Below are 23,757 nucleotides of genomic sequence, written 5' to 3' on the forward strand. Positions count from 1 at the left end.
CTCCAATGAGGCAGGATGTCCTCTAGGGGGCATCTTAAGGGCAGCCACCCTATTGGATCACACACCACAGAGCTCCGCAGGTGCAGGGGCTGCTGACTCCCCACTGACTTTTAAAAGTTCCTTGGTGTGGGCCTTTTTTGACACGTGTGCAGCAGATCGCACTGTTGCTGTTTGCAACCTATGTCTGAAGCGGATTAATCATGGCCAGAGCAGCAGCCGCTTGGGCACCACATGCTTGACCAGACATATGATGACCTGCCATGCAGTTGGTTAGCATCAGCACTTGAAAGACCCCCATCAAAGAAAAAGGCCGACTTCTCCTTGCTCCTCATCTGGGATCTCCAACCCCACTATACCTCCAGTCCTCTCAAAAACCTGCACTGAGAGGAATGAAGGTATAGCAATAGGTGTCCCAAGTACTTGCAGCCAATCTGCTAGCAGTACACCTCCATCTGATTTTAGCAGGCAAATTTCCCTACCCCAGTTGCTGAACCATAAAAAGAAATTTGGTCCCAGACATCTACATGCTCAGCGTCTGAATGCTAGCTTGGCCAAATTGCTAGCACTGCAACTGCTGCCTTTTCAGCTGGTAGACTCTGCCCCCTTTTGTGAATTTGTGGAATGTGCTGTACCTCAGTGGCAGGTTCCAAAATGCCATTCCGGCTCCCTACCGGCATGTGTAAGGCAATGTTTTGGCCTCATTGGACAGGGCGGTCAGCAGTAAGGTGCATATTACCGCTGACTCATGGTCCAGCACTCCTGGGCAGGGATGTTACCTTTCCTTCACAGGGTTCAGTATTGTTGGAACTTGTTCCACCACCACACCTCCAGAATGCTAGTGGTGATTCTGCCAGAGCTCTCTCCTCCACCCCTTCCTCTTCTTCTTCCTCTATGGCCTCTTCTGCAGATTTTTCCTCTGAACCAGCGGTGCTCCGTAAGCGTTCAAGGGGGTATGCAGGAAGTCAGGCAAAAAGATGCCATGGGGTGCTTGAGTTGGTCTGCTTAGGGGACAGGAGCCACACTGGGGCAGAGATTCTATCAGCTCTGCAGGGGCAGGCTCAGAGGTGGTTGACCCCATGCCAGCTTCAGCCTGGAATGGTTGTATGTGACAATGGCACCAACCTTCTCTACGCCCTCTGACAGGGACACTTGACCCATGTTCCATGTTTGGCACACGTCTTGAATTTGGTGGTGCAGCGGTTCTTGAGCAGGTACCCAGGCTTAAAGGATCTCCTGAGGCAGGCCAGAAAAGTCTGTGGTCATTCCCGCCGGTCATACAATGCCAGTGCTGGCTGGCTGACATTCAAAGGGAATACAACCTGCCCACCAACCGCCTCATTTGTGACATGCCCACCAGGTGGAACTCAACGTTGGCAATGCTGCAGCAGCTGCACATGCAGCAGAGGGCCATCAATGAGTACCTGTGCGAGTATGGCACCAGGACAGGGATTATTTTCGCCACGCCAGTGGCTACTGATCAAGGATGCATGCACTGTCCTGTCATCATTTAAGGAGGCCACAAGGGTAGTGAGCAGCGACAAAGCATGCATCAGTGACACTGTCCCTCTAGTCTTCCTCTTGGAGCACACGCTTCATGGAATAATGGACAGGGCACTTGAGGCAGAACAGCGGGAGGAAGAGGAGGACTTCCTTACCTCTCAAGGCCCCCTCTATCCAGATAGCATTCTTGCGGGCCCACCACCACACAGGAAGAAGAGGAGGAGGATTGTGTCAGCATGGATGTGGAGGATAACACTCAGCAGCAGTCTTCAAGGGATGGTTTTCAGTCCCCAGAAACCCATGGAGTTGTACGTGTCTGGGAGGAGGTGGTTGAGGATCATGTGATCCTTAGTGACCCAGAGGACTCAGGATCGAATGCCTCTGCAAACTTACGCTGCATGGCCTCCCTGATTATGCAAAGCCTGCGAAAGGACCCTAGGATTCGTGGTATCAAAGAGAGGGATCATTACTGGCTGGCAACCCTTCTTGATCCACGTTACAAGGGTAAGGTTGAAGACCTCATCCTGCCTTCGCAGAGGGAGCAGAGGATGAAACATCTTCAGGAGGCCTTAAAGAAAGGTTTCTGCAATGCATTTCCGGACCCTGGGAGGTTACAATTTCCTGGACAACATGTTGCTGAGGCTTCGTTCTATCAGAGGAAGAGCGGTGGAGAAGGTGGCCGCATGACCCATGCCTTTAAACAATTTTTCAGTCCTCAACGCCAAGGCCAAGGTTCAAGCAACCATCGCCAGCGTCTGCATTACATGGTGCAGGAATACATGGTGCAAGTCTGCAAGAGCAGACTTGGGGAGCTTTCCAACAGAGCATCCACTGGGTTACTGGGTCTTGAGGATGGACCACTGGCCAGAACTTGCTCAATATGCAATTGAGCTACTGTCCTGTTCTGCATCCAGCGTTCTTTCTGAACGCACATTCAGTGCTGCTGGAGGGTTTGTAACGGATCATAGAGTGCGCCTGTCCACAGACTCCGTTGATAGGCTCACATTCATAAAAATGAATGAGTCTTGGATCAGCAGCTATCAAGCACCTGATGCTGATGTAACTGATTGAATTTTCAATGGATGTGGGATCCCTTGAAGACTGCCTATGCTGACTATCCTATTCCTCCTCAATCTTGATGATGCTATCTTCCAACAATATTTTTGGTTTAGGGCACCACCACCACCACCCAAGGCCAATTTTTTGATCTCATATTTCACAGCAGGGCCGTTCCTGCGCCCAACAAGAGTATCTGTGAGGGGTGCCCTGTTTAACAGGGGCATGTAATTACAATTCTTGATATAATATTTCACAGCAGGGCCCGTTCCTGCGCCCAACAAGTTAACTGTGAGGGCTTACAGTGTTCTGGTACCACCACCACCACTAAAGGCCCAATTTTTCTGCCCCTGTTTAACAGGGGCATGTAATTACAATTTTTGATATAGTATTTCACAGCAGGGCCTGTTCCTGCACTCACCAAGAGTAACTGTGAGGGCTTACAGTGTTCTGGTACCACCAACACCTAAGGCCCAATTTTATGCAGAGTATATAGGGCAGGCCGTATAGTATATATACTGCTGTTCAGAGTATATAGTGCCTGGGGGACCCCCATGCCATTTTTTTTTTATTTGGGTGCAGGGTTCCCCTTAATATCCATACCAGACCCAAAGGGCTTGGTAATGGACTGGGGGGGGGGGGGGCATGCCATTTTTTTTCAATGATTTTCATCTATATTGCCTTGAGCAACATTGCTCTAGGTTTTTGGTGGACATATGGTGGTATACTGTATACCAGATAACTGAAGCAGATGTTTATGAGTCACGGTTTAAATTATGTAGTTGCACCTCGTAGTTCCACCCAGAAAGCTCACATTTATATTTTCTTTGCAAAATGTACTATTTTTTTGAACCTTTCTTTTGAAGAAGGTTTAATAGATCGAAGTACACAACAGGTGTTTTTTTTATGGTGCAGTCTACCAGGTGACGTGGGGTCTTTAAGAGGTTGGTCTTCAACAGAGCTACTGAAGGTTGACATTAGCCAGAGACCTATACTGGACTTATAAAGTTGCGTAGTGCCTTATCCCTCCCAATTTCCTTTGACCACTTAAGGAGACCCATAGGAATACCCTGTGTACTTAAAAGCTGCTACTTAAAACTGAAAATTGCACCAGATTATACATTCCTTGGGATCCAGTGCTCTACCAACACCAATTTTGCACTTAGAGCAGTGGTTCCCAACCTGGGGGTTGGGACCCCCTCGGGGGTCAAATGACGATTTGCCAGGGGTCACGGAAGCCTGGGTTGTTCCTGGAGCCTGTGGCTGTCCGGCTGGGATGTTCCTGGAGGCCACCCACTCAGCCTCTTTGCAGCCACCCATTCAGTTCATGGCATGGCTGGGGGGGCAGAGACTAGAGGTCAGCTGACTGGTGAGGAATGTGAAGTGGGAGGGGCTGGAGGAGACCCTATCTCCTGATTTCGGCATAGGTGTCACTGTTGCGAGACACCACAGAGCTAGAGACACAGTGAAGCCGGAGACACAGTGAGTAACAGTACCTGTGTTTAGAGTTACCATTAAAAGTCCCCACTACAGTTCTCAAATCAGTAGATGACCTTGATGAAGAGCACCTATGTTGGCTGATCAGAACTCCCCCCAGCACTGCCACTGATCCCACCCCCCCACCAGCACTGCCACTCATCCCATTCTCCCCACTCCCCACCAAGGAGTAAGAAAAGGAATACAAATAGAGAATACATGTAAGGGAGAGGAAAAGAGGGGAAGGAACAAAGAAAAAGGGAGAGAAAGAATAAGAGAAAGAACAAGAAAGATGGCTAGAGAGAGGGATGGGGGAAAAGAACAAGACATTAGGATAGAGAGAGATAAAAGGGAAAGAAATGAGAACAAAGAGAGAGTGGTACATTCTAAAATGTACCATAAGGGGTTTTAATACTGTACGAGTGGAAGAGACTCAGGGAGCCCTAAATGTCTGCGGGTTAGGGGCGCAAATTACTTGTCTTGCCTTGGGTGCTCACAACCCCCGTTATGAAAATTTTACTGTTAGGGGTCCCACAACTTGGGAAATTTTATCAAGGGGTCACGGCCCTAGAAGGTTGAGAACCACTGACTTAGAGTAATTGTTGTGGCTCCCATTGACAGGTGACATGGGCTCACCCGAGGCATGAGGTCTAGTCAAGGGTTGGTCTTCAGCAAAGCTCTTGAAGGTTGACGATAGCCAGAGACCATACCGGACTTATAAAATTGTGTGGTGCCCTCATCCCTCCCGCTTTAAGAATATCTTTTCTACTTGAAAGCTGCCTGGAGATCCCACTAGATTATACATTCCTTGAGATCCAGTGCTCCACCAACACCGATTTTGCAATTTGACTAATAATTATGGTGCCTCATGGCATGTGAAGTATGTTCAGCTTAGGCATGGGGTCTAATCAAGAGTTTGTCTATACCAGTGCTCCTGAAGGTGGAGAGGGGCTGGAGACCCCAGTGGTTCTGGTCTTCTTTGCACACTGTCACCAGGTCGCGGCCCTCAGGATTGCCCCACCAAGGGGATAGCATGAACAGAACAGCTATGGCACATATGTCGAAAAACAAGGCCATGGCCAAATCGAGCCATTTCATGTGGCATTCCACCAACTCCAGCTCTCACCCTCCTCCCTGCTCTCTGTGCTCTGGGATCCCCATCTGTGGGGCTCAAAGTAAGAGTGGTGCAGCCAAGGAGGGGTGGAAGTGAGATGTGGACAGCTGGTGAAAGAGAGCTGAACCCTGCACACTGTGCATAGCACACCCCTAAACAATGCACTCTGTACATAGCACACTCCTCAACCCTGCACTTTGTACATAGCACACCCCTGAGCTCTGCACTTTGTACATAGCACACCCCTGAGCTCTGCACTTTCTACATAGCGCATCCCTGAAACTGCACTCTGCACACAGCACACCCCTGAACTCGGTACGCTGTACACATTGCACCTCAGATATCTGCAATCTGTACATAGTGCACACCTGCGCTCTGCACTCTGTGCACAGCACATCCCTGAACTCTGCACTCTGTACAAAATGCACCCTTGAACTCTGCACTCTTTACACAGCACACCCCTAAATCTGCACTCTGTACATAGCGCACCCCTGAACCCTGCACACTGTACACAGCACACCCCTGAACCCTGCACTCTGTACACAGTGCACCTCTGAACTCTACACTCTGTACATAGCTCTCCCCTGAAATCTGCACTCTGTATGTAGCTCTTCCCTGAACTCTGTACGCAGTGCACCCCTGAGCTCTGCACTCTGTACATAGTGCACCCCTGAGCTCTGCACTCTGTACATAGTTCATTCCTTGAACTCTGCACTCTGCACACAGTGCATCCCTGAACCCTGCACTTGGGTACACAGCGCACCCCTGAACCCTGCACTTGGGTACACAGCGCATCCCTGAACCCTGCACTCTGTACACAGCGCACCCCTGAACCCTGCACTCTGTACACAGCGCACCTCTCAATTCTGCACTCTGTACACAGTGCATCCCTGAATTCTGCACTCTGTACACAACGCACCCCTGAACTTTGCACTCTGTACACAGCGCACTCCTGAACTCTGCACTTTTTACACAGCACACCCCTGAACTCTGCATTCTGTACATAGTGCATCCCTAAACTCTGCAAATAATGCACTCCTGGTATTTATTGCCCCTTGAGGATCCTCCCACTGTTAGTGCCACTTGGCCACACCCACAATTCTTTGCAGTTCGACAGGGGAGGAGGGGGGGTTGGTTGAGTTCCTGCACATTTTCTTCAAGAAAAAATGCAGTGGATACATTTATTTAGTTTTACAGATACACCTGACCCTTCGAGGGCCCCTCCTTACAGGGTTGGTCACAATGCCACCCCTACAGATAGATAAAACGATCATTGCTGTCATACCATTGGATCTACCAATTGGTGTTGGTTTGGGGACTATGCAGGCAGCATCAAATGGGTAGTCAGTCAGCCACAGGTCAAGGACCCCTAACACCCCCTGGAGGAACCCTGATTGAGAATGGCTGCATTCCAAACATTATTGCCTAGAAGAAGTTGACCTGTTATGCAATATATAGTTTACATGCTACTTCATGACTCCGTTATGAATGACACCTACATAGACAAACGTTCGTCTTTGTTGACTATGGATCTGTTACAATAACTCTATGATCACATTGTATTGAAATAACGCATGCTTTATTAATCTTTGCAGCCTTGTTGTTCAAGCTGTTTTTTGCTTAGCCCTTTTTTGGATTCTGGCATTTTCTGGCTCTCGGAGTGTCTACTGCATTCTTCATCCTATGTTGTCTTTACAGGTCAGACGGATCCTACCAGCACTCAGATCTGCAGCCTTTCCATCGGCTCCTGTCCAGCAATGTGTACCTGCAGCAATGGCATTGTGGATTGCAGAGGAAAAGGTCTCACGGCGATTCCAGCAAACCTCCCGGAAACTATGACCGAAATGTAAGTTCTTCCTGCCTTTATACTTCATAAAGAAAACCTGTACTGAGGGAAATATGCAGGCCACCATTGCTGACTTCATTTTTAAAATGATACATACCTGCCTGACTTTATTATAATCTAGTAGTGCATCCATTCTCAACATTTTTACCCCCAGAGGAACCCTTAAAACAATTTCCAGGTCTTGGGGAACCCTTCGAAGACCAATTTATTAGGTGTCGTAGGAAAAATACCACTTATATTGGAGGTCAATGGGAAGATTGCTCCTTACATTGATGGTCAGTGAGAAGAATGTTCCTTACATTAGTGATCAGTGAGAAGAATGTTCCTTACATTGGTGATCAGTGGGAAGAATGTTCCTTACATTGGTGATCAGTGAGAAGAATGTTCCTTACATTGGTGATCAGTGGGAAGAATGTCCCTTACATTGGTGATCAATGAGAAGAATGTCCCTTACATTGGTGATCAGTGGGAAGAATGTCCCTTACATTGGTGGTCAGTAGGAAGAATGATCCTTACATTGGTGGCCAGTGGGTAGAATGTTACTTACATTGGAGGCCAGTGGGAAGAATGCTCCTTACATTGTTGATCAGTGGGAAGAATGTTCCTTACATTGGTGATCAGTGGGAAGAATGTCCTTTGCATTGGTGGTCAGTGGGAAGAATTCTCCTTACATTGGTGATCAGTGAGAAGAATGTTCCTTACATTGGTGATCAGTGGGAAGAATGTCCTTTGCATTGGTGGTCAGTGGGAAGAATGCCCCTTACATTGGTGATCAGTGAGAAGAATGTTCCTTACATTGGTGATCAGTGGGAAGAATGTCCCTTACATTGGTGGCCAGTGGGAAGAATGTCCTTTACATTGGTGGCCAGTGGAAAGAATGTTTCTTACATTGGTGGTCAGTAGGAAGAATGTCCCTTGCATTGGTGGTCAGTGGGAAGAATGTCCCTTACATTGGTGATCAATGAGAAAAATGTCCCTTACATTGGTGATCAGTGGGAAGAATGTCCCTTACATTGGTGGTCAGTAGGAAGAATGATCCTTACATTGGTGGCCAGTGGGTAGAATGTTACTTACATTGGAGGCCAGTGGGAAGAATGCTCCTTACATTGTTGATCAGTGGGAAGAATGTCCTTTGCATTGGTGGTCAGTGGGAAGAATTCTCCTTACATTGGTGATCAGTGAGAAGAATGTTCCTTACATTGGTGATCAGTGGGAAGAATGTCCCTTACATTGGTGGCCAGTGGGAAGAATGTCCTTTACATTGGTGGCCAGTGGAAAGAATGTTTCTTACATTGGTGGTTAGTAGGAAGAATGTCCCTTGCATTGGTGGTCAGTGGGAAGAATTCTCCTTACATTGGTGATCAGTGAGAAGAATGTTCCTTACATTGGTGATCAGTGGGAAGAATGTCCCTTACATTGGTGGCCAGTGGGAAGAATGTCCTTTACATTGGTGGCCAGTGGAAAGAATGTTTCTTACATTGGTGGTCAGTAGGAAGAATGTCCCTTGCATTGGTGGTCAGTGGGAAGAATTCTCCTTACATTGGTGATCAGTGAGAAGAATGTTCCTTACATTGGTGATCAGTGGGAAGAATGTCCCTTACATTGGTGGTCAGTAGGAAGAATGATCCTTACATTGGTGGCCAGTGGGTAGAATGTTACTTATATTGGAGGCCAGTGGGAAGAATGCTCCTTACATTGGTGATCAGTAGGAAGAATGTTCCTTACATTGTTGATCAGTGGGAAGAATATCCCTTACATTGGTGATCAATGAGAAGAATGTCCCTTACATTGGTGATCAGTGGGAAGAATGTCCCTTACATTGGTGGACACTATGAAGAATGATCCTTACGTTGGTGGCCTGTGGGTAGAATGTTATTTACATTGGAGGCCAGTGGGAAGAATGCTCCTTACATTGGTGGTCAGTGGGAAGAATGTTCCTTACATTGGTGATCAGTGGGAAGAATGTTCCTTACATTGGTGGTCAGTGGGAAGAATGACCCTTACATTGCGGGTTAGTCAGAAGAATGCCCCATTGGTGGTCAATGGGAACAATGTTCCTTACATTGGTGGTCAGTAGGAAGAATGTTCCAAATCCAAAATGTTGCTCATGTCACCAGAACAAGGGGTATGGAAAAATCCAGGGGGTGCCTCCAATGAGGTAAAATAAGGCCACTACATCCGGTGGCACTTGGTGGGGGGCAGTGCTAAGACTGGAGTATACATACTGGACGCTCCATTCTCAGTGCAGCTTAGTAACATTGTACCGTATACACAGGACAGCATTGCTTAGCTGGTTGCTTGGATGCTGGTTGTCTCAGCCGCTCAGTGTAATTGGTTGTTATGGTTCAGGTGCCCGCCTGCACCATAACAGCCATTAATGCTGTTTGGCTTAGCCTTCGGAGATGCACCACCACACAGCATTATTATTTGCCAGGATGCTGTGCCAACATCCTAGCAATCAAAGAAAGCGTGGGGGCAAAAAAATGGGGTTGGCGTAGGTGTTAATTGATGGGGGGGGAGGGTTGTTACTTGTGGTCGGGTACTTGTTGCCATTCCACATTGACCCCGTATCCACCCTTTGACTCACTATAAATGCTTAAGGGTCTCTGCTCAGGCTGTCGAGGTTTGATGAGTTGGAAGCTGCTGACTGGTGAGGGTGCAGGATGAGGAGAGGTCCGTTCAGACCCAAAGCATAATAGGAGTAGATAGCCCAGGCCCCCACACACCTAACATGGCTCAAGTGGTTTGCAGGTAAAAAATTATTAGTTAGTTATTATTTCGGGTTTTCAAATCTACAAGTTTACAAATTTACAAAATTTCCAAATTTTCAAACTTACGAATTTACGAATTTTCGAATACACAAATTTTTTTTAATATTCGTTAAACTGGTTTTGTCGAAACTCGTTAAAAAAACGAATGCGGAACGAAACAAATTGTACGTGTCTTTTTACTGTATTAATTTTTACGGAACGTGGAATCCACCTTCCACTTAGTAGCCTTCAGCAGTCGGAGCTTCTTGAGTCATATTATAACCCTTCGGATTACTTCATAGTCTGAGCCCCCCCCCCTCCGCCCCAGTGTAATAGCAATGTAAGCAGGTGTTGTTTTCCACCTCTTTTACGATGGACTTCTGTGCGGCACAGGCACTCGGCAGACACTGATTCATCACCTCTTGTAAAGTTAAATGACCGTGAGGCTCCTGGAAGCTGAACAGAGGCCTTGCTCTCCATGTGTTGGAGAAGAACGGAGGGGGGGGGGCCCATTTCCTCCTGTAATTACCGCCTGGGCTCTCTGTTACAGCTGATCTCCTCCACTGTCCGGTCCTCTCTGGAGGGGGGGGGGGCTCCGGTGACTTCACTTAATACGCAGCTGCAATCCAACCGCCCGGAAGAGTCAGCCGAGCCTAAAAAAACATTACACACGCTTTATTATAACACCAAATCGTTACACGGGCTCCTGCTGACACCTCCGAAAATGTAAATGGATGGGTTGTTGAGTCAGGTCATTGTTGCTCCATGGGCGCAGCTGACACATCACCTCTTCTCCGCGCATCTCCGTCTCGGGACACTTAGAGCGAAATATTAATTAGCGGCTTCCCATGGTGGGGCTCTTTGAGGGTTTTAAGAAAGGGCACTTTCAAAGGTGACCTAACTCTTCATGTAAAAGCAATCTCGGTAATCGGAAATTAGCTATGAAAGCTAAGATTAGACATCTAGGAGTAATACCGGTCTATCATCTAGAAAATGACTTTCCCGCCCGCTCTTGTTGCTCGGAATATACGCGTGCGGCGGAAATCCGGTTACGGCACAGAATAAGTCGCTGACGTTAAATAGTCAAAATTGTACATTTATGTGATTTAATTGGTAAAGAACTGTGAAAATAATTTGTCTATTCATACATTAACGGAAGCCCCCGTACCGAGACATCTGACATTGATGGTTGGCTCTCTTATGGCCAATTATGGAGAGAAAGTGAATCTTCTGGAATTTTGTTAGGGTTAAACATTTGCTAGAAAGGTCTTTTTGCTCCAATTGTGCTTCTGAGAGTTCAAAAAGAGAAAGTTGTACATTAATATACACTGACCGGCCACTTTAATTAGGTCCACCTTGATAGTACCGGGTTGGACCCCCTTTGGCCTTCATTCTTCGTGGCATAGATACAACAAGGTGTTGGAAACGTTTCTCAGAGATTTCGCTCCACCACATATTTTGCTCCACCACATCCCAAAGGTGTTCTATTGGATGAGATGTGGTGAGTGTGGAGGACATTGGAGTACAGTGACCTCAATGTCCAGTGGTGGGATGATTGGAGCTTTGTGACATGGTGCATTATCCTGCTGGAAGGAGCCATCAGAAGATGGGGACACTGTAGTCATAAAGGGATGGACATGGTCAGCAACAATACTCAGGTAGACGGTGGCATTCAAACCATGCTCAATTGGTACTAAGGGGCCCAAAGTGTGCCAAAAAAATATCCCCCACACCATTACACCCCCACCACCAGCCTGAACCGGTGATACAAGGCAGGATGGATCCATGCGCCAATTCTGACCCCACCATCTGAATGTCGCAGCTGAAATACAGACTCATCAGACCAGGCAAGGTTTTTCCAATCTTCTATTGTCCAATTTTGGTGATCCTGTGCCAATTGTAGCCTCAGTTTCCTGTTCTTGGCTGACAGGAGTGGCACCCGGTGTGGTCTTCTGCTTCTGTAGCCCATCTGCTTCAAGGTTGGATGTGTTGTGCATTCAGAGATGGTATTCTGCATACTTTGGGTGTAACGAGAGGTTATTTGAGTTACTGTTGCCTTTCTATCAGCTGGAACCAGTCTACCCATTCTCCTCTGATCTCTGACAACAAGGAACAACACAACTGCCGCTCACTGGATATTTTCTCTTTTTCCCGCCATTCTCTGTAATCCCAAGAGATGGTTGTGTGTGAAAATCCCAGAAATACTCAGACCAGCCCGTCTGGCACCAACAACCATGATACGTTCAAAGTCACTTCAATACCCTTTCTTCCCCCATTCTGATGCTCGGTTTGAGCAAGTCATCTTCACCACATCTAGATGCATAAATGCATAGAGTTGCTGCCATGTGATTGGCTGATTAGCAATTTGTGTTACCAAGCAATTGAACAGGTGTACCTAATAAAGTGGCTGCTGAGTGTATTTCATATTATAGAAAAAGGAGCTTTAGGTTTGTGAAGGTCTCCACTGATCCAAGTCATAATTTATCTACTAATAGTCACGTGCACCTGGACTTGTTCTTAAATGCTGAAGACCTTTCACCACTCAACCACACATCTTTTTCAGTTGTCAGTGAAGGTTCTCCAGTATCCAGGTCATGGTAGGACTAGTAGCAGTTAGTCACATTTTGCACTGACCACCAATGTAAGGAACATTCTTCTCACTGACCACCAATGTAAGGAACATTCTTCCCACTGATCACCAATGTAAGGAACATTCTTCTCACTGATCACCAATGTAAGGGACATTCTTCTCACTGACCACCAATGTAAGGAACATTCTTCTCACTGATCACCAATGTAAGGAACATTCTTCTCACTGATCACCAATGTAAGGAACATTCTTCTCACTGACCACCAATGTAAGAAACATTCTTCTCACTGATCACCAATGTAAGGAACATTCTTCCCACTGATCACCAATGTAAGGAACATTCTTCTCACTGATCATCAATGTAAGGAACATTCTTCTCACTGATCATCAATATAAGGAACATTCTTCCCACTGATCACCAATGTAAGGAACATTCTTCCCACTGATCACCAATGTAAGGAACATTCTTCTCACTGATCACCAATGTAAGGAACATTCTTCTCACTGATCACCAATGTAAGGAACATTCTTCTCACTGATCATCAATGTAAGGAACATTCTTCTCACTGATCATCAATATAAGGAACATTCTTCCCACTGATCACCAATGTAAGGAACATTCTTCCCACTGATCACCAATGTAAGGAACATTCTTCCCACTGATCACCAATGTAAGGAACATTCTTCTCACTGATCACCAATGTAAGGAACATTCTTCTCACTGATCACCATAAATTGGTTTTAGTAAGGGTTTCCTTGTGACCCAAAAATTATTTGGGGCTTCCTCCAGGTTTATAAAGGCAGACCTATATTGTCTTAAAGTGATACTAAACACACACTGTGTAATGTACAATCTCCCTTCTATTTCTGTATGGGGATGATGGCTCTGTAATTATTTTAATTTAAAAAAAGTACCTTTTTCCTAATTGATAGCCAGCTGTCACATGACCCAGTTCTCTCCCAGGGAAACATAAGCAGGTGGAGCTTCTAGTCCTCTGCTGCTGGTCACGGGTTCAAAATATAAAATAAAAAAAAACAGCTTTTTGGAATACAGAGTAAAAATAAATAAATAATTACAATAAATTGTTTAAATTGTGATGCAAATATATATTTGAAATCAAATCTTTATAATTTTTTTGCAATGACACGGTGTGGGGTGGATTTTTGCCAGTCACAGGCTGTGTCACACCCCTCCAGCCTGTGTCTTAGAATAATAGGGAGGTGAAGCCTCCATTAATCTCCATGTAATATCTCCCCCCTCCATTGTGTTTAGCTGGTTAGTGGGCATAGAGGAGGAGCAGGAAGGAGGCGGGCTGTCATTGTGTATACTCCCACATGGGTGACTCTATAGTCACATTGGCTGCTCAGATATGATAGGGAGGAAATGCTCAGCATAGAAACTCACTGAAAACTGAGCATGTGCAGAGCTGCCAACACTGCTCTGCAAAATCCCCAACTGCAGAGGGGACACGAACAGAAGAGGGCGATAGAGAGCGGCAGGGTAAACCAGGTTTTTTGCAGAATACAGAAAAGGAATCTCATAGTGACTGAGTCATTCTGAACAGCATGGAATACACCATTTATTCCTTTATTTATTTATTTATTTTTATGTGGGTTTACTGACACTTCGAATATGTAGGAATTGTAACTCCTGCACGACAGGAGATTTGACTTTACTAGCTGCTTGACTTGTTCCAGGGCTGCAGCTCAGAATTTATTGAAGTCAGAGAGAAGCTTCTACTAATTATTGGTTTCCTGTTAGCTTCTCTATAGATCTCATTACATATTTTGAGGAATTATGACCGCGCGGTTTTTAGGATTTATCCTTTTTAGGGATGAAATTGTGTTTAAATCTGCTGTACAGGAAAAATGCTGCTTCTGATTTGTAGTTCTTATTAACTCTTTAAAATGAGTGCAAGTGCCGCCTGTTCTGTAATCTGCAGCACTGAAAATAATACCCTGGATCTGATTTATATTCATTATATCTTCTATTCTCTTCAGACGCTTGGAGCAGAATGGAATCAAGTCTGTACCCCCCGGAGCATTCTCTCCCTATAAGAAACTGCGCAGGATGTAAGTACCCCATGCTATAACCGAGTTTATAGAAATACGACAATGTGGCCACTAGATGGCACTCAGGAGCATACCTACTGCCTATTATACTCAGCACCATCTAGTGCCCATAATGTGAAATGGCCACTAGATAAATGCAATAAATGTTGGAAGATCCCTTCTTAGTGCCCCAGTTAGCTCTATGTAGCATTATTGTTACCCCCTGGTTAACTCTACTTAACATTATTGTTACCCACTAGTTAATCCTACTTAGCCTTATTGTTATTCCCCAGTTAACACTGCTTAATCTGATTGTTACCTCCTAGTTAACTCTATTTAACCTTAGTAACCCCCTAGTTAATGGTATGTTACCTTATTGCTATCCCCTAGTTAATTCTACTTAGCCTTATTGTCCCCCCCCCCAGGTAACTCTACTTACCTTATTGTTACCCCCTAGTTAACTAATGTAAACTGATTGTTACCCCCTAGTTAATTCTACTTAGCTTTATTGTTCCCCCTAGGTAAATAACCTTATTGTTACCGCCTAGTTAACTCAAATTAGCCTTATTGTTACCCCCTTGGTAACACTACTTAACTTGATTGTTACCCCCTAGTTAACTCTACTTAACCTTAGTGTTACCCCCTAGTTAACTCTACTTAACCTTATTACTATCCCCTAGTTAATTCTACTTAGCTTTATTGTTTATTGTTATAGATAAATAATCTTATTGTTACCGCCTAGTTAACTCTACTTAGTCGTATTGCTATCCCCTAGTTCACTTAATTTAATCTGGTTGTTACCCCCTAGTTAACTCTGCTTGGCCTAATTGTTACCCCTGAGTTAACTCTACTTAGGCTTATTGTTACCCCCAAGTTAACTCTTCTTAACTTTATCTCTATACCTTAGTTAACTCTACTTAACCTTTTTGTTATCCCCTAGTTAACTAATGTAATTTGATTGTTACCCCCTAGTTAATTCTACTTAGCTTTATTGTCCCCCCTAGTTAAATAACCTTATTGTTACCGCCTAGTTAACTCAACTTAGCCTTGTTGTTACCCCCTTGGAAACACTACTTAACTTGATTGTTACCCCCTAGTTAACGTTACTTAACCTTAGTGTTACCCCCTAGTTAACTCTACTTAACCTTATTACTATCCCCTAGTTAATTCTACTTAGCTTTATTGTTTATTTTTATAGGTAAATAATCTTATTGTTACCGCCTAGTTAACTCTACTTAGTCTTATTGCTACCCCCTAGTTCACTTAATTTAATCTGATTGTTACCCCCTAGTTAACTCTACTTAGGCTTATTGTTACCCCCAAGTTAACTCCTCTTATCCTTATTTATATCCCCTAATTAACTCTACTTAACCTTATTGTTATTCCCTAGTTAACTAATGTAATCTGATTGTTATCCCCTATTTTACTTAGCTCTATTGTTCCCCCTATTTAAATAACCTTATTGTTACCTCCTTGGTAACACTACTTAACTTGATTGTTATCCCCTATTTAACTCTTCTTAACCTTGTTGTTACCTCCTAGTTAACTCTACTTAACCTCAGTGTCATCTGCTAGTTAACTCTACTTAGTCTTATTGTTACCCCCAAATTAACTTATTTTAATCTGATTGTTACCCCCCCCCCCCCCAGTTAACTCTACTTAACCTTATTGGTATCTCCTAGTTAATTCTATTTAGCTATTGTTCCCCCTAGTTAAATAATCTTATTGTTACTGCCTAGTTGACTCTACTTTGTCTTATTGCTACCCCCTAGTAAACCCTAATTTAATCTGATTGTTACCCCCTAGTTAACTCTATTAACCTAATTGTTACCCCTGTGTTAACTCTACTTAACTCCCTGTGTTAACTCTATCCCCCAGGTAACTCTACTTAGCCCTATTGCTACCTACTAGTTTACTTACTTTAATCTGGATTTTACCCCCTAGTTAACTCTACCTAGCCATTTTATTACCCCTTATTTACCTATACTAAACCTCAGCGTTTTTTTCCAGCTGGAACTTGGTGGAACTAAGTTCCACCACCTCAGGTTCCCTGCTCCCTGCTCACCACTATCACTGGTAAACACAGAAGTCCGGCTTCTGTGTTTACCAGTGATAGCTTTCCTCCTAATGACTACCACAGATCTGATCTCCTAAACGGCTCCCACTGAGTGCAGGATGGGGACAAGGGAGATGCAGGTGCCCAGGGTGCAATACAGATGCCGACACCTGCACTGGATGATCTCCCTGCAAGTGAGAGAGGGAGAACAACCTACAGTGTGCAGGGAGGTACTAGAGCCGGCTCGGTGCCTCAACTTAATATAGCAACAAAAGTAAGACATGTAGAGGATGGTGGAGCTTTTAAGAAGGTGGGGGGGAGAAGATGGTGGCAGTGGAGGGGGGGTTGCATGCAGAGGTCAGAGCTGAAGAGGGGGTGTAAGTGAGATGTGGATGGTGATGCAGAGGTAAGCAGCTGTGGAAGAAAGCTGAACTCTGTGTAACGCACACCTAAACTCTGCACTCAATATGCTGCGCACCCCTGAACTCTGCACTATTTACGTAGCGCACCCCTGAACTCTGCACATGGCACACCCCTGAACTCTGCATTCTGTACCTAATGCACTGCTGGTATTTAATGCCCCTTTAAGACCCTCCCACTGTAAGTGGAATATTACCACACCCGTTATTTGATGTGGTTTGAAGGGTGTGTTGTGGGGGGAGGGGGGTTTTGGGGTCTCGTGGTTGAGTTCCTGCACCTGTTTTCTGAAAAATAAAGCCCTGCTTAACCTCATTGTTAATCCTAGTTAACTCTACTTAACCTTATTGTTACCACCCCCCCCCCCCATTTAACTCTGCTTAGCCTTATAGTTTCACCCTATATAACTCCACGTAACCTGATTGTTACCCGCTAATTATCTCTACTTAGTCTTAGTGTTACTTATACTGGTCATTACTTCAACTGATTGCATCTCTTACTACTCTATGACAGTGTATTGGCATCCTACGTGGACCATCGTGGGTGACGTCACGTTGGGTCATTCAGTTGTAAATGCCGCCTGATTAGCTCCTTCATTCACTAATTAGAAATGTCTCAGCTAAAGTTTCCTGAAGTCCCAAAGAGTCAGAGATCCGCTTTAATTGCAGATTCTTCAAATGTCACGCCGATGTATATTCTCCTTTCTTATAAGCGCTCATCTCCCGCAGAGAGGACGGCGGGGGGAACGAAGTTAATTGCTTAGCCTGTCAGTCCTCTACCTGTCCTTCAAACGTCTCTTTATTGTTTTTAGCCCAAAAGGCCAATAAGTAATATTGGGAGGCAAGTAACAAGGCATCGAGCAGGTCAGAGAAGCAATGCTGGTTCCCCGGGAGCATCCTGAGGTTGTTGAGTCTAGCTATAAAAATACCTGTATGTCTATACAGTGGGGAAAATAATGATTGCCCCCCCCCCCCTGCAGATTGTGTAAGTTTTGCCCACTTACAAAGAAATGAAGGTTTTTTTATCATAGGTGTATTTTATATGATAGAGACAGAATATCAACCAAAAATCCAGAAAAAAACATATGATACAAATGTTATAAATAAAGTTGCAGTTCAGTGAGTAAAATAAGTATTTGATCCCCAAGCAAAACATGACTTAGTAATTGGTGGAAAAACCCTTGTTGGCCACCACAGAGGTCAGACATTTCTTGTAGTTGGTGATCAGGTTTGCACACATCTCAGGAGGGATTTTGGTGCACTCTTCTTTACAGATCTTCTCTAAATCTTGAAGGTTTCTTGGCTGTCGCTTGGCAACTCGAAGTTTCAGCTCCCTCCATACATTTTCTATAGGATTAAGGTCTGGAGGCTGGCTAGGTCACTCCATGACCTTAATGTGCTTCTTCTTGAGCCACTCCTTTGTTGCTTTGGTGGTATGTTTTGGGTCATTGTCATGCTGGAAGACCCATCCACAACCCATCTTCAGTGTTCTGGCTGAGGGAAGAAGGTTCTCATCCAAGATTTTACAATACATGGCCCCGTCCATTGGCCCCTCCAATGTGGCAAAGTTGGCCTGTACCTTTAGTAGAGAAACAGCCCCAAAGCATAATGTTTCCACCTCCATGTGTGACTGTAGGGATGGTGTTCTTAGGGTCATAGTCATTATTTTTCTTCCTCCAAATACGGCGAGTTGAGTTAATGCCAAAATGCTCATTTTTGGTCTCATCTGACCACAGAACTTTCTCCCAACCCTTCTCTGAATCATTTAGATGTTCATTGGCACACTTCAGATGGGCCTATACATGTGACTTCTTGAGGAGGGGGACCTGCAGGATTTCAATCCATGGCGGCCTATTGTGTTACCAATGGTTAGTTTGTTGACTGTGGTCCCAACTACCTTGAGATTCTTCATAAGCTCCTCCCGTGAAGTTCTGGGCTGATCCCTCACTTTTCTCATGACCATCCTCACCCCATGAGGCGAAATCTTGCATGGAGCTCCAGACCGAGGGCGATTGATGGTTATTTTGTATTTCTTCCATTTGCAAATAATCGCTCCAACGGTTGTCTCCTTCTCACCAAGCTTCTTGCTGATGGCCTTGTAGTCCATTTCAGCCTTGAGCAGGTCTACAATCTTGTCCCTGATGTCCTCTGACAGCTCTTTGGTCTTCCCCATGATGGTGAGGATTGAATGGAAGAAAGAGATTCTGTGGACAGGTGTCTTTTATACACATAATGAGTTGTCTTTAGGAGAACCTTCTTACATTGACAGGACTAATCTGTGTACCACATGAGCACCTATTGTAGCCAGTCTGTGGGGGGCAGAATTATTGTTGGTTGGTAGGGGATCAAATACTTATTCTACTCACTGAACTGCAACTCCATTCATAACATTTGTATCATGTGTTTTTCCTGATTTTTGGGTTATATTCTGTCTCTCTCATATAAAATACATCTATGATATAAATGATAGACCCTTCATTTCTTTGTAAGTGGGCAAACTTACACAATCTGTAGGCGGTCAAATCATTATTTTCCCCCCACTATAAAGTGATTTCATTTCTGTATGTCGCAAGTCGCATCCCAAGTCGCAGCAGTGTGAACTGGGCCTCAATGTAGGTGGAGTTTTCAGAATTTCCATTTGAACAAAAATCTAACAGTGTGTGGCATTTATAGGGCATTTTATGTATCATTTACTATGATGTCTTATCATTGGGTACGCGGATTGGCCAGGAGCTCGTTGTAAGGTCACCGGCCGCGACTGTACATGACTGAGTTAATCTGCTGCATCCATTTCATCTCGTTTTCTCTATTATTGTTTTCCAGAGACCTCAGCAACAACCAGATCTCGGAGATTGCCCCCGACGCGTTCCATGGCCTCCGCTCACTTAATTCCCTGTAAGTCGAATTTAGAACGGGGGGGGGCTACCAAACCAAATGAAATTACCGGGCCAGGCCTATCTGGAATGCATGATCTCATGTCGCCTGCCTCTCTCTTATGTAATGCAGATTTTAATGTAATTTCTACTTCAGAATTACATTTACGGCCGCGGTATTAAAACGCGGCACATTTTTACACTGGGAGAATAAATATCTCCTATCATACGGCGGCGGCATAAAGCCATTTACTCAGGAGAGGCCCTTTAATACCGTGATGTCTGGGATGGCTGCACCGGAAAATGTGAATTTTAATGCGGTTCGCTTTCTGCGGCCTGGAAATTGATGAGATTCGGCAGCTTTTCCCTTTCATGTTAATTAGAACGTCATGCGGAGAAGACGTAATTAAAAAAGTCCAGGAAAATGCTCCGTGATTTACAAACCTGTGAAATAGATTTGAGGAAGTGCCTTATCTTGATTGGCGGTAATGGGACTGCTTTATTACCGCCGCGGCGTAAGTGAAGACTTGTGCTAAAGCTGATTATTAATGTTATTGAAAAATTGATACGTTCAATTAATTTCACGTGCGGCAATGTGTCTTGTTCCTGAACGAGCTTATGGCACTTGCCTCCCAGTGCCGTAGCGCAGAGCGCTCTGCATTGAGAGAATTAAGGCTGGACTCCAGCCAAAATGGCTAAATACACTGATTAAATGTAAATATATACAGTATATATATATATATATATATATATATATATATATAGGTTTTTTTTCTGAGAGAGGGGCATGTACTCCTTGTTTCGCCAGAGTCACCCCTTGTCTCCACCCCCTACCTACCTCTGAGGACCATATCTTGTTTCTTACCCCTACCCACCTCCGGAGCACTATTACTTTTTCCTGCCCCCTACCCATCCATGTGCGTTATTTCTTGTCTCCATCCTCTATCCACCTCTGAGCACCATCTCTTGTCTCCACGCCCTACCAATCTCCAAGCACTATCTCTTGTCTCTGCTCCCTACCCACCTCTGAGCACCATCTCTTGTCTCCGCCCCCTACTCACCTCCGAGCACCATCTCTTGTCTCTGCTCCCTACCCACCTCTGAGCACCATCTCTTGTCTCCGCCCCCTACCCACCTCCGAGCACCATCTCTTGTCTCTTCCCCCTACTCACCTCTGAGCAGTATCTCTTGTCTCCGCCCCCTACTCACCTCCGAGCACCATCTCTTGTCTCTGCTCCCTACCCACCTCTGAGCACCATCTCTTGTCTCCGCCCCCTACTCACCTCCGAGCACCATCTCTTGTCTCTGCTCCCTACCCACCTCTGAGCACCATCTCTTGTCTCCGCCCCCTACCCACCTCCGAGCACCATGTCTTGTCTCTTCCCCCTACTCACCTCTGAGCAGTATCTCTTGTCTCCGCTCCTTACCCACCTCTGAGCACCATCTCCTGTCTCCACTCCCTATTTACCTCTGAGCACCATCTCTTGTCTCTTCCCCCTACCCACCTCTGAGCACTTTCTTATGTCTCCGCTCCCTATCCACCTCTGAGAACCATCTCTTTTCTCTGGCCCCTACCCATCAATGTGCACCATCTCTTGTCTCTGCGCCCTATCCATCTCCGAGCACTATCTCTTGTATCCACCCTCTACCTACTGTACCTCTGATCACCATATCTTGTCTCTGCTCCCTACCCACCTCCGAGAACCATCTCTTGTCTCTGCTTCCTACCTGGCTCCGAGAGCTATCTCTTGTCTTTGCCACCTACCCACCTACCTACCTCCAAGCACTATCTCTTGTCTCTGCCCCTACCCATCAACGAGCACCACCTCTTGTCTCTGCGCCCTACCAATCTCCGAGCACCATCTCTTGTCTCTGCTCCCTACCCACATCTGAGCACCATCTCTTGTCTCTGCCCCCTACCCATCAAGGAGCACCATCTCTTGTCTCTGCTCCCTACCCACCTCAGTGCACCATTTCTTGTCTCTGCCCTCTACCCATCAATGAGCACTATCTCTTGTCTCCGCCCACTACCCAACTCCCACGATTGCCCCATCTACAGAAACCAATTAAGTATAATTGTGGTGTTAAATAGTTTGTATGGAATTTGTTAATGATAACAAGAAAGGCAGTAAAATAGATCCCCTGCACCAAGCAACACGTACTCCTTTCTTCCCCAGAGTCACCCCATGTCTTCGGCCCCTTACCCACCTCCGAACACTAGCTCTTGTCTCCACCTGCTACCCAGCTCCTAGCACCATCTCTTGTCTCCACCCCTACCCACCTCTGAGCACCATCGCTTGTCTCCACCCCCTTCCCACCTCTGAGCACTATCTCTTGTCTCCACCCCTATGCATCTCTGAGCACCATCCTTGTCTTTGCTTCCTACCAACCTCTGAACACTATCCCTTCTCTCTGCACCCTACCCATCTCCGAACACCATCTCTCGTCTCTGCTACCTACCCATCTCCGTGTACCATCTCTTGTCTCCATCCCCTAACTATCTCTGTGTACCATCTTTTGTCTCCACCCCCTACCTATCTCCGAGCACCATCTCTTGTCTCTGCCCCCTACCTACCTCTGAGCACATCTCTTGTCTCTGCCCCCTACCCGCCTCTGAGCACCATCTCTTGTTTCTGCCCCCTACCTACCTCTGAGCACATCTCTTGTCTCTGCCCCCTACCTACCTCTGAGCACATCTCTTGTCTCTGCCCCCTACCCGCCTCTGAGCATCATCTCTTGTCTGCACTCACTACCCAACTCCCACTACTACCCCATCTACAGAATAGAAAACTAAGTATAATTTTGGTTTTAAGTAATGTTTATGGAATTTGTTAAAAACAAGAAAGGCAAAAAAAGAGATCCCCTGCACCAAGCAACATTAGACCTACCCCCAGCAACAATAGTTGCCCCCTAGCAACAATAGATGTGGCACATCTGTGGGATGTATATAACCTACTACAGCAACACTGACATTTACTAAAGCAAAACATGCTGTTCAGATTGGTGGCAATTGATGGCTTCAAATGGTATAGGATTCCCCGTAAAAATACATAGCAGGCCCTTATCCTTGATGAGGGTTTGGTATGGATGTCCAAGAGGACCCCCACAAAAAAGAAAACAAAAAAAAACAACAAATTGTCATGGATCTGATGTGAATTTTAGGAGGAACTCACCAAAAAAGACAAGAAAAAGTGTGGGGTCCCCTTGCCAAAAAAAAAAAAAACATATCCAACCATGCAGGCTGACAGGCCAGGGAGGGGTGAGGGGGTGAGCATGTAGAGTCATACCAAGCCACTTGCCCTTAACATGGGAGGGGTAACTTACCTGGCAAAGCAACTTGTCCCCAATTGTCCCCCTCTCGAGCCGGCGATGTGCATGGGAGCCTCGGCTGTCCTGGGTCTCTATCTCCTCATTGGCTGAGACAGCAGTGTAAGACATTGACTTTCTCTGCTGCCAATCACAGCCAGTGAGCCAATAGGGAGAGAGCAGGGGGATGGGGTCGAGCCACGGCTCTTAATGTCTTATGGACACATAAAGCAGGGCTCAGGAGCGAGCACGCACCAGTGCTCCCATAGCAAGCGGCTTGTTATTGGGGGCACTGATCAAGGGAGAGGCGCCAGGAGCGCCGGTGGGGGGCCCGAGAAGAGGAGGATCGGGGCTTCTCTGTGTAAATCCATTGCAGTGAGCAAGTAAGTATGACAAAGAAAAATTAACCTTTTTTTGTTTTTTCATCCTTTCAATCTTCAGACCTAAAATTATTTTTTAAAACATTTGTACAAAAAAATGCAAAAAAAGTCTCTGGTAGCGAAAGGGTTAAAGATGGTCAAGAATAATCAGCTTTGTTCTGTCACATCATTTTACGTTCCTTCCCAAACAATCCTTTCATGTCCTGTTGAGTAGACCCTAAGACTACATCCCAGTCAGCAGGACGAAACGCGCCGCAGGGGGTAGTTTGGCAGAGACATGTAGGCTGAGGCCGCTCCTTACGTTTGCGTTACACAGACTGGTCGGGTGAGCGGAATTTTCTT

At 45.6% G+C, this 23,757-nt stretch overlaps 1 protein-coding gene across 1 annotated transcript in view; it reads left to right on the forward strand.

The window, feature by feature from the left end:
- Nucleotides 1–23,757, forward strand: part of SLIT1 (slit guidance ligand 1) — a gene marked incomplete at its 5' end in the record, with an annotated part of 182,812 nt that overhangs the window by 28,483 nt on the left and 130,572 nt on the right. The window contains 3 exons of the mRNA XM_073595360.1: nt 6,845–6,992; nt 14,334–14,405; nt 19,680–19,751. Of these exons, the coding sequence (XP_073451461.1) occupies nt 6,845–6,992; nt 14,334–14,405; nt 19,680–19,751 (292 nt within the window). The remainder of the gene's footprint in view (nt 1–6,844; nt 6,993–14,333; nt 14,406–19,679; nt 19,752–23,757) is intronic.

This window comes from Aquarana catesbeiana, linkage group LG08, assembly GCF_042186555.1.
Source record: "Aquarana catesbeiana isolate 2022-GZ linkage group LG08, ASM4218655v1, whole genome shotgun sequence".
NCBI classification, from domain to species: domain Eukaryota; kingdom Metazoa; phylum Chordata; class Amphibia; order Anura; family Ranidae; genus Aquarana; species Aquarana catesbeiana.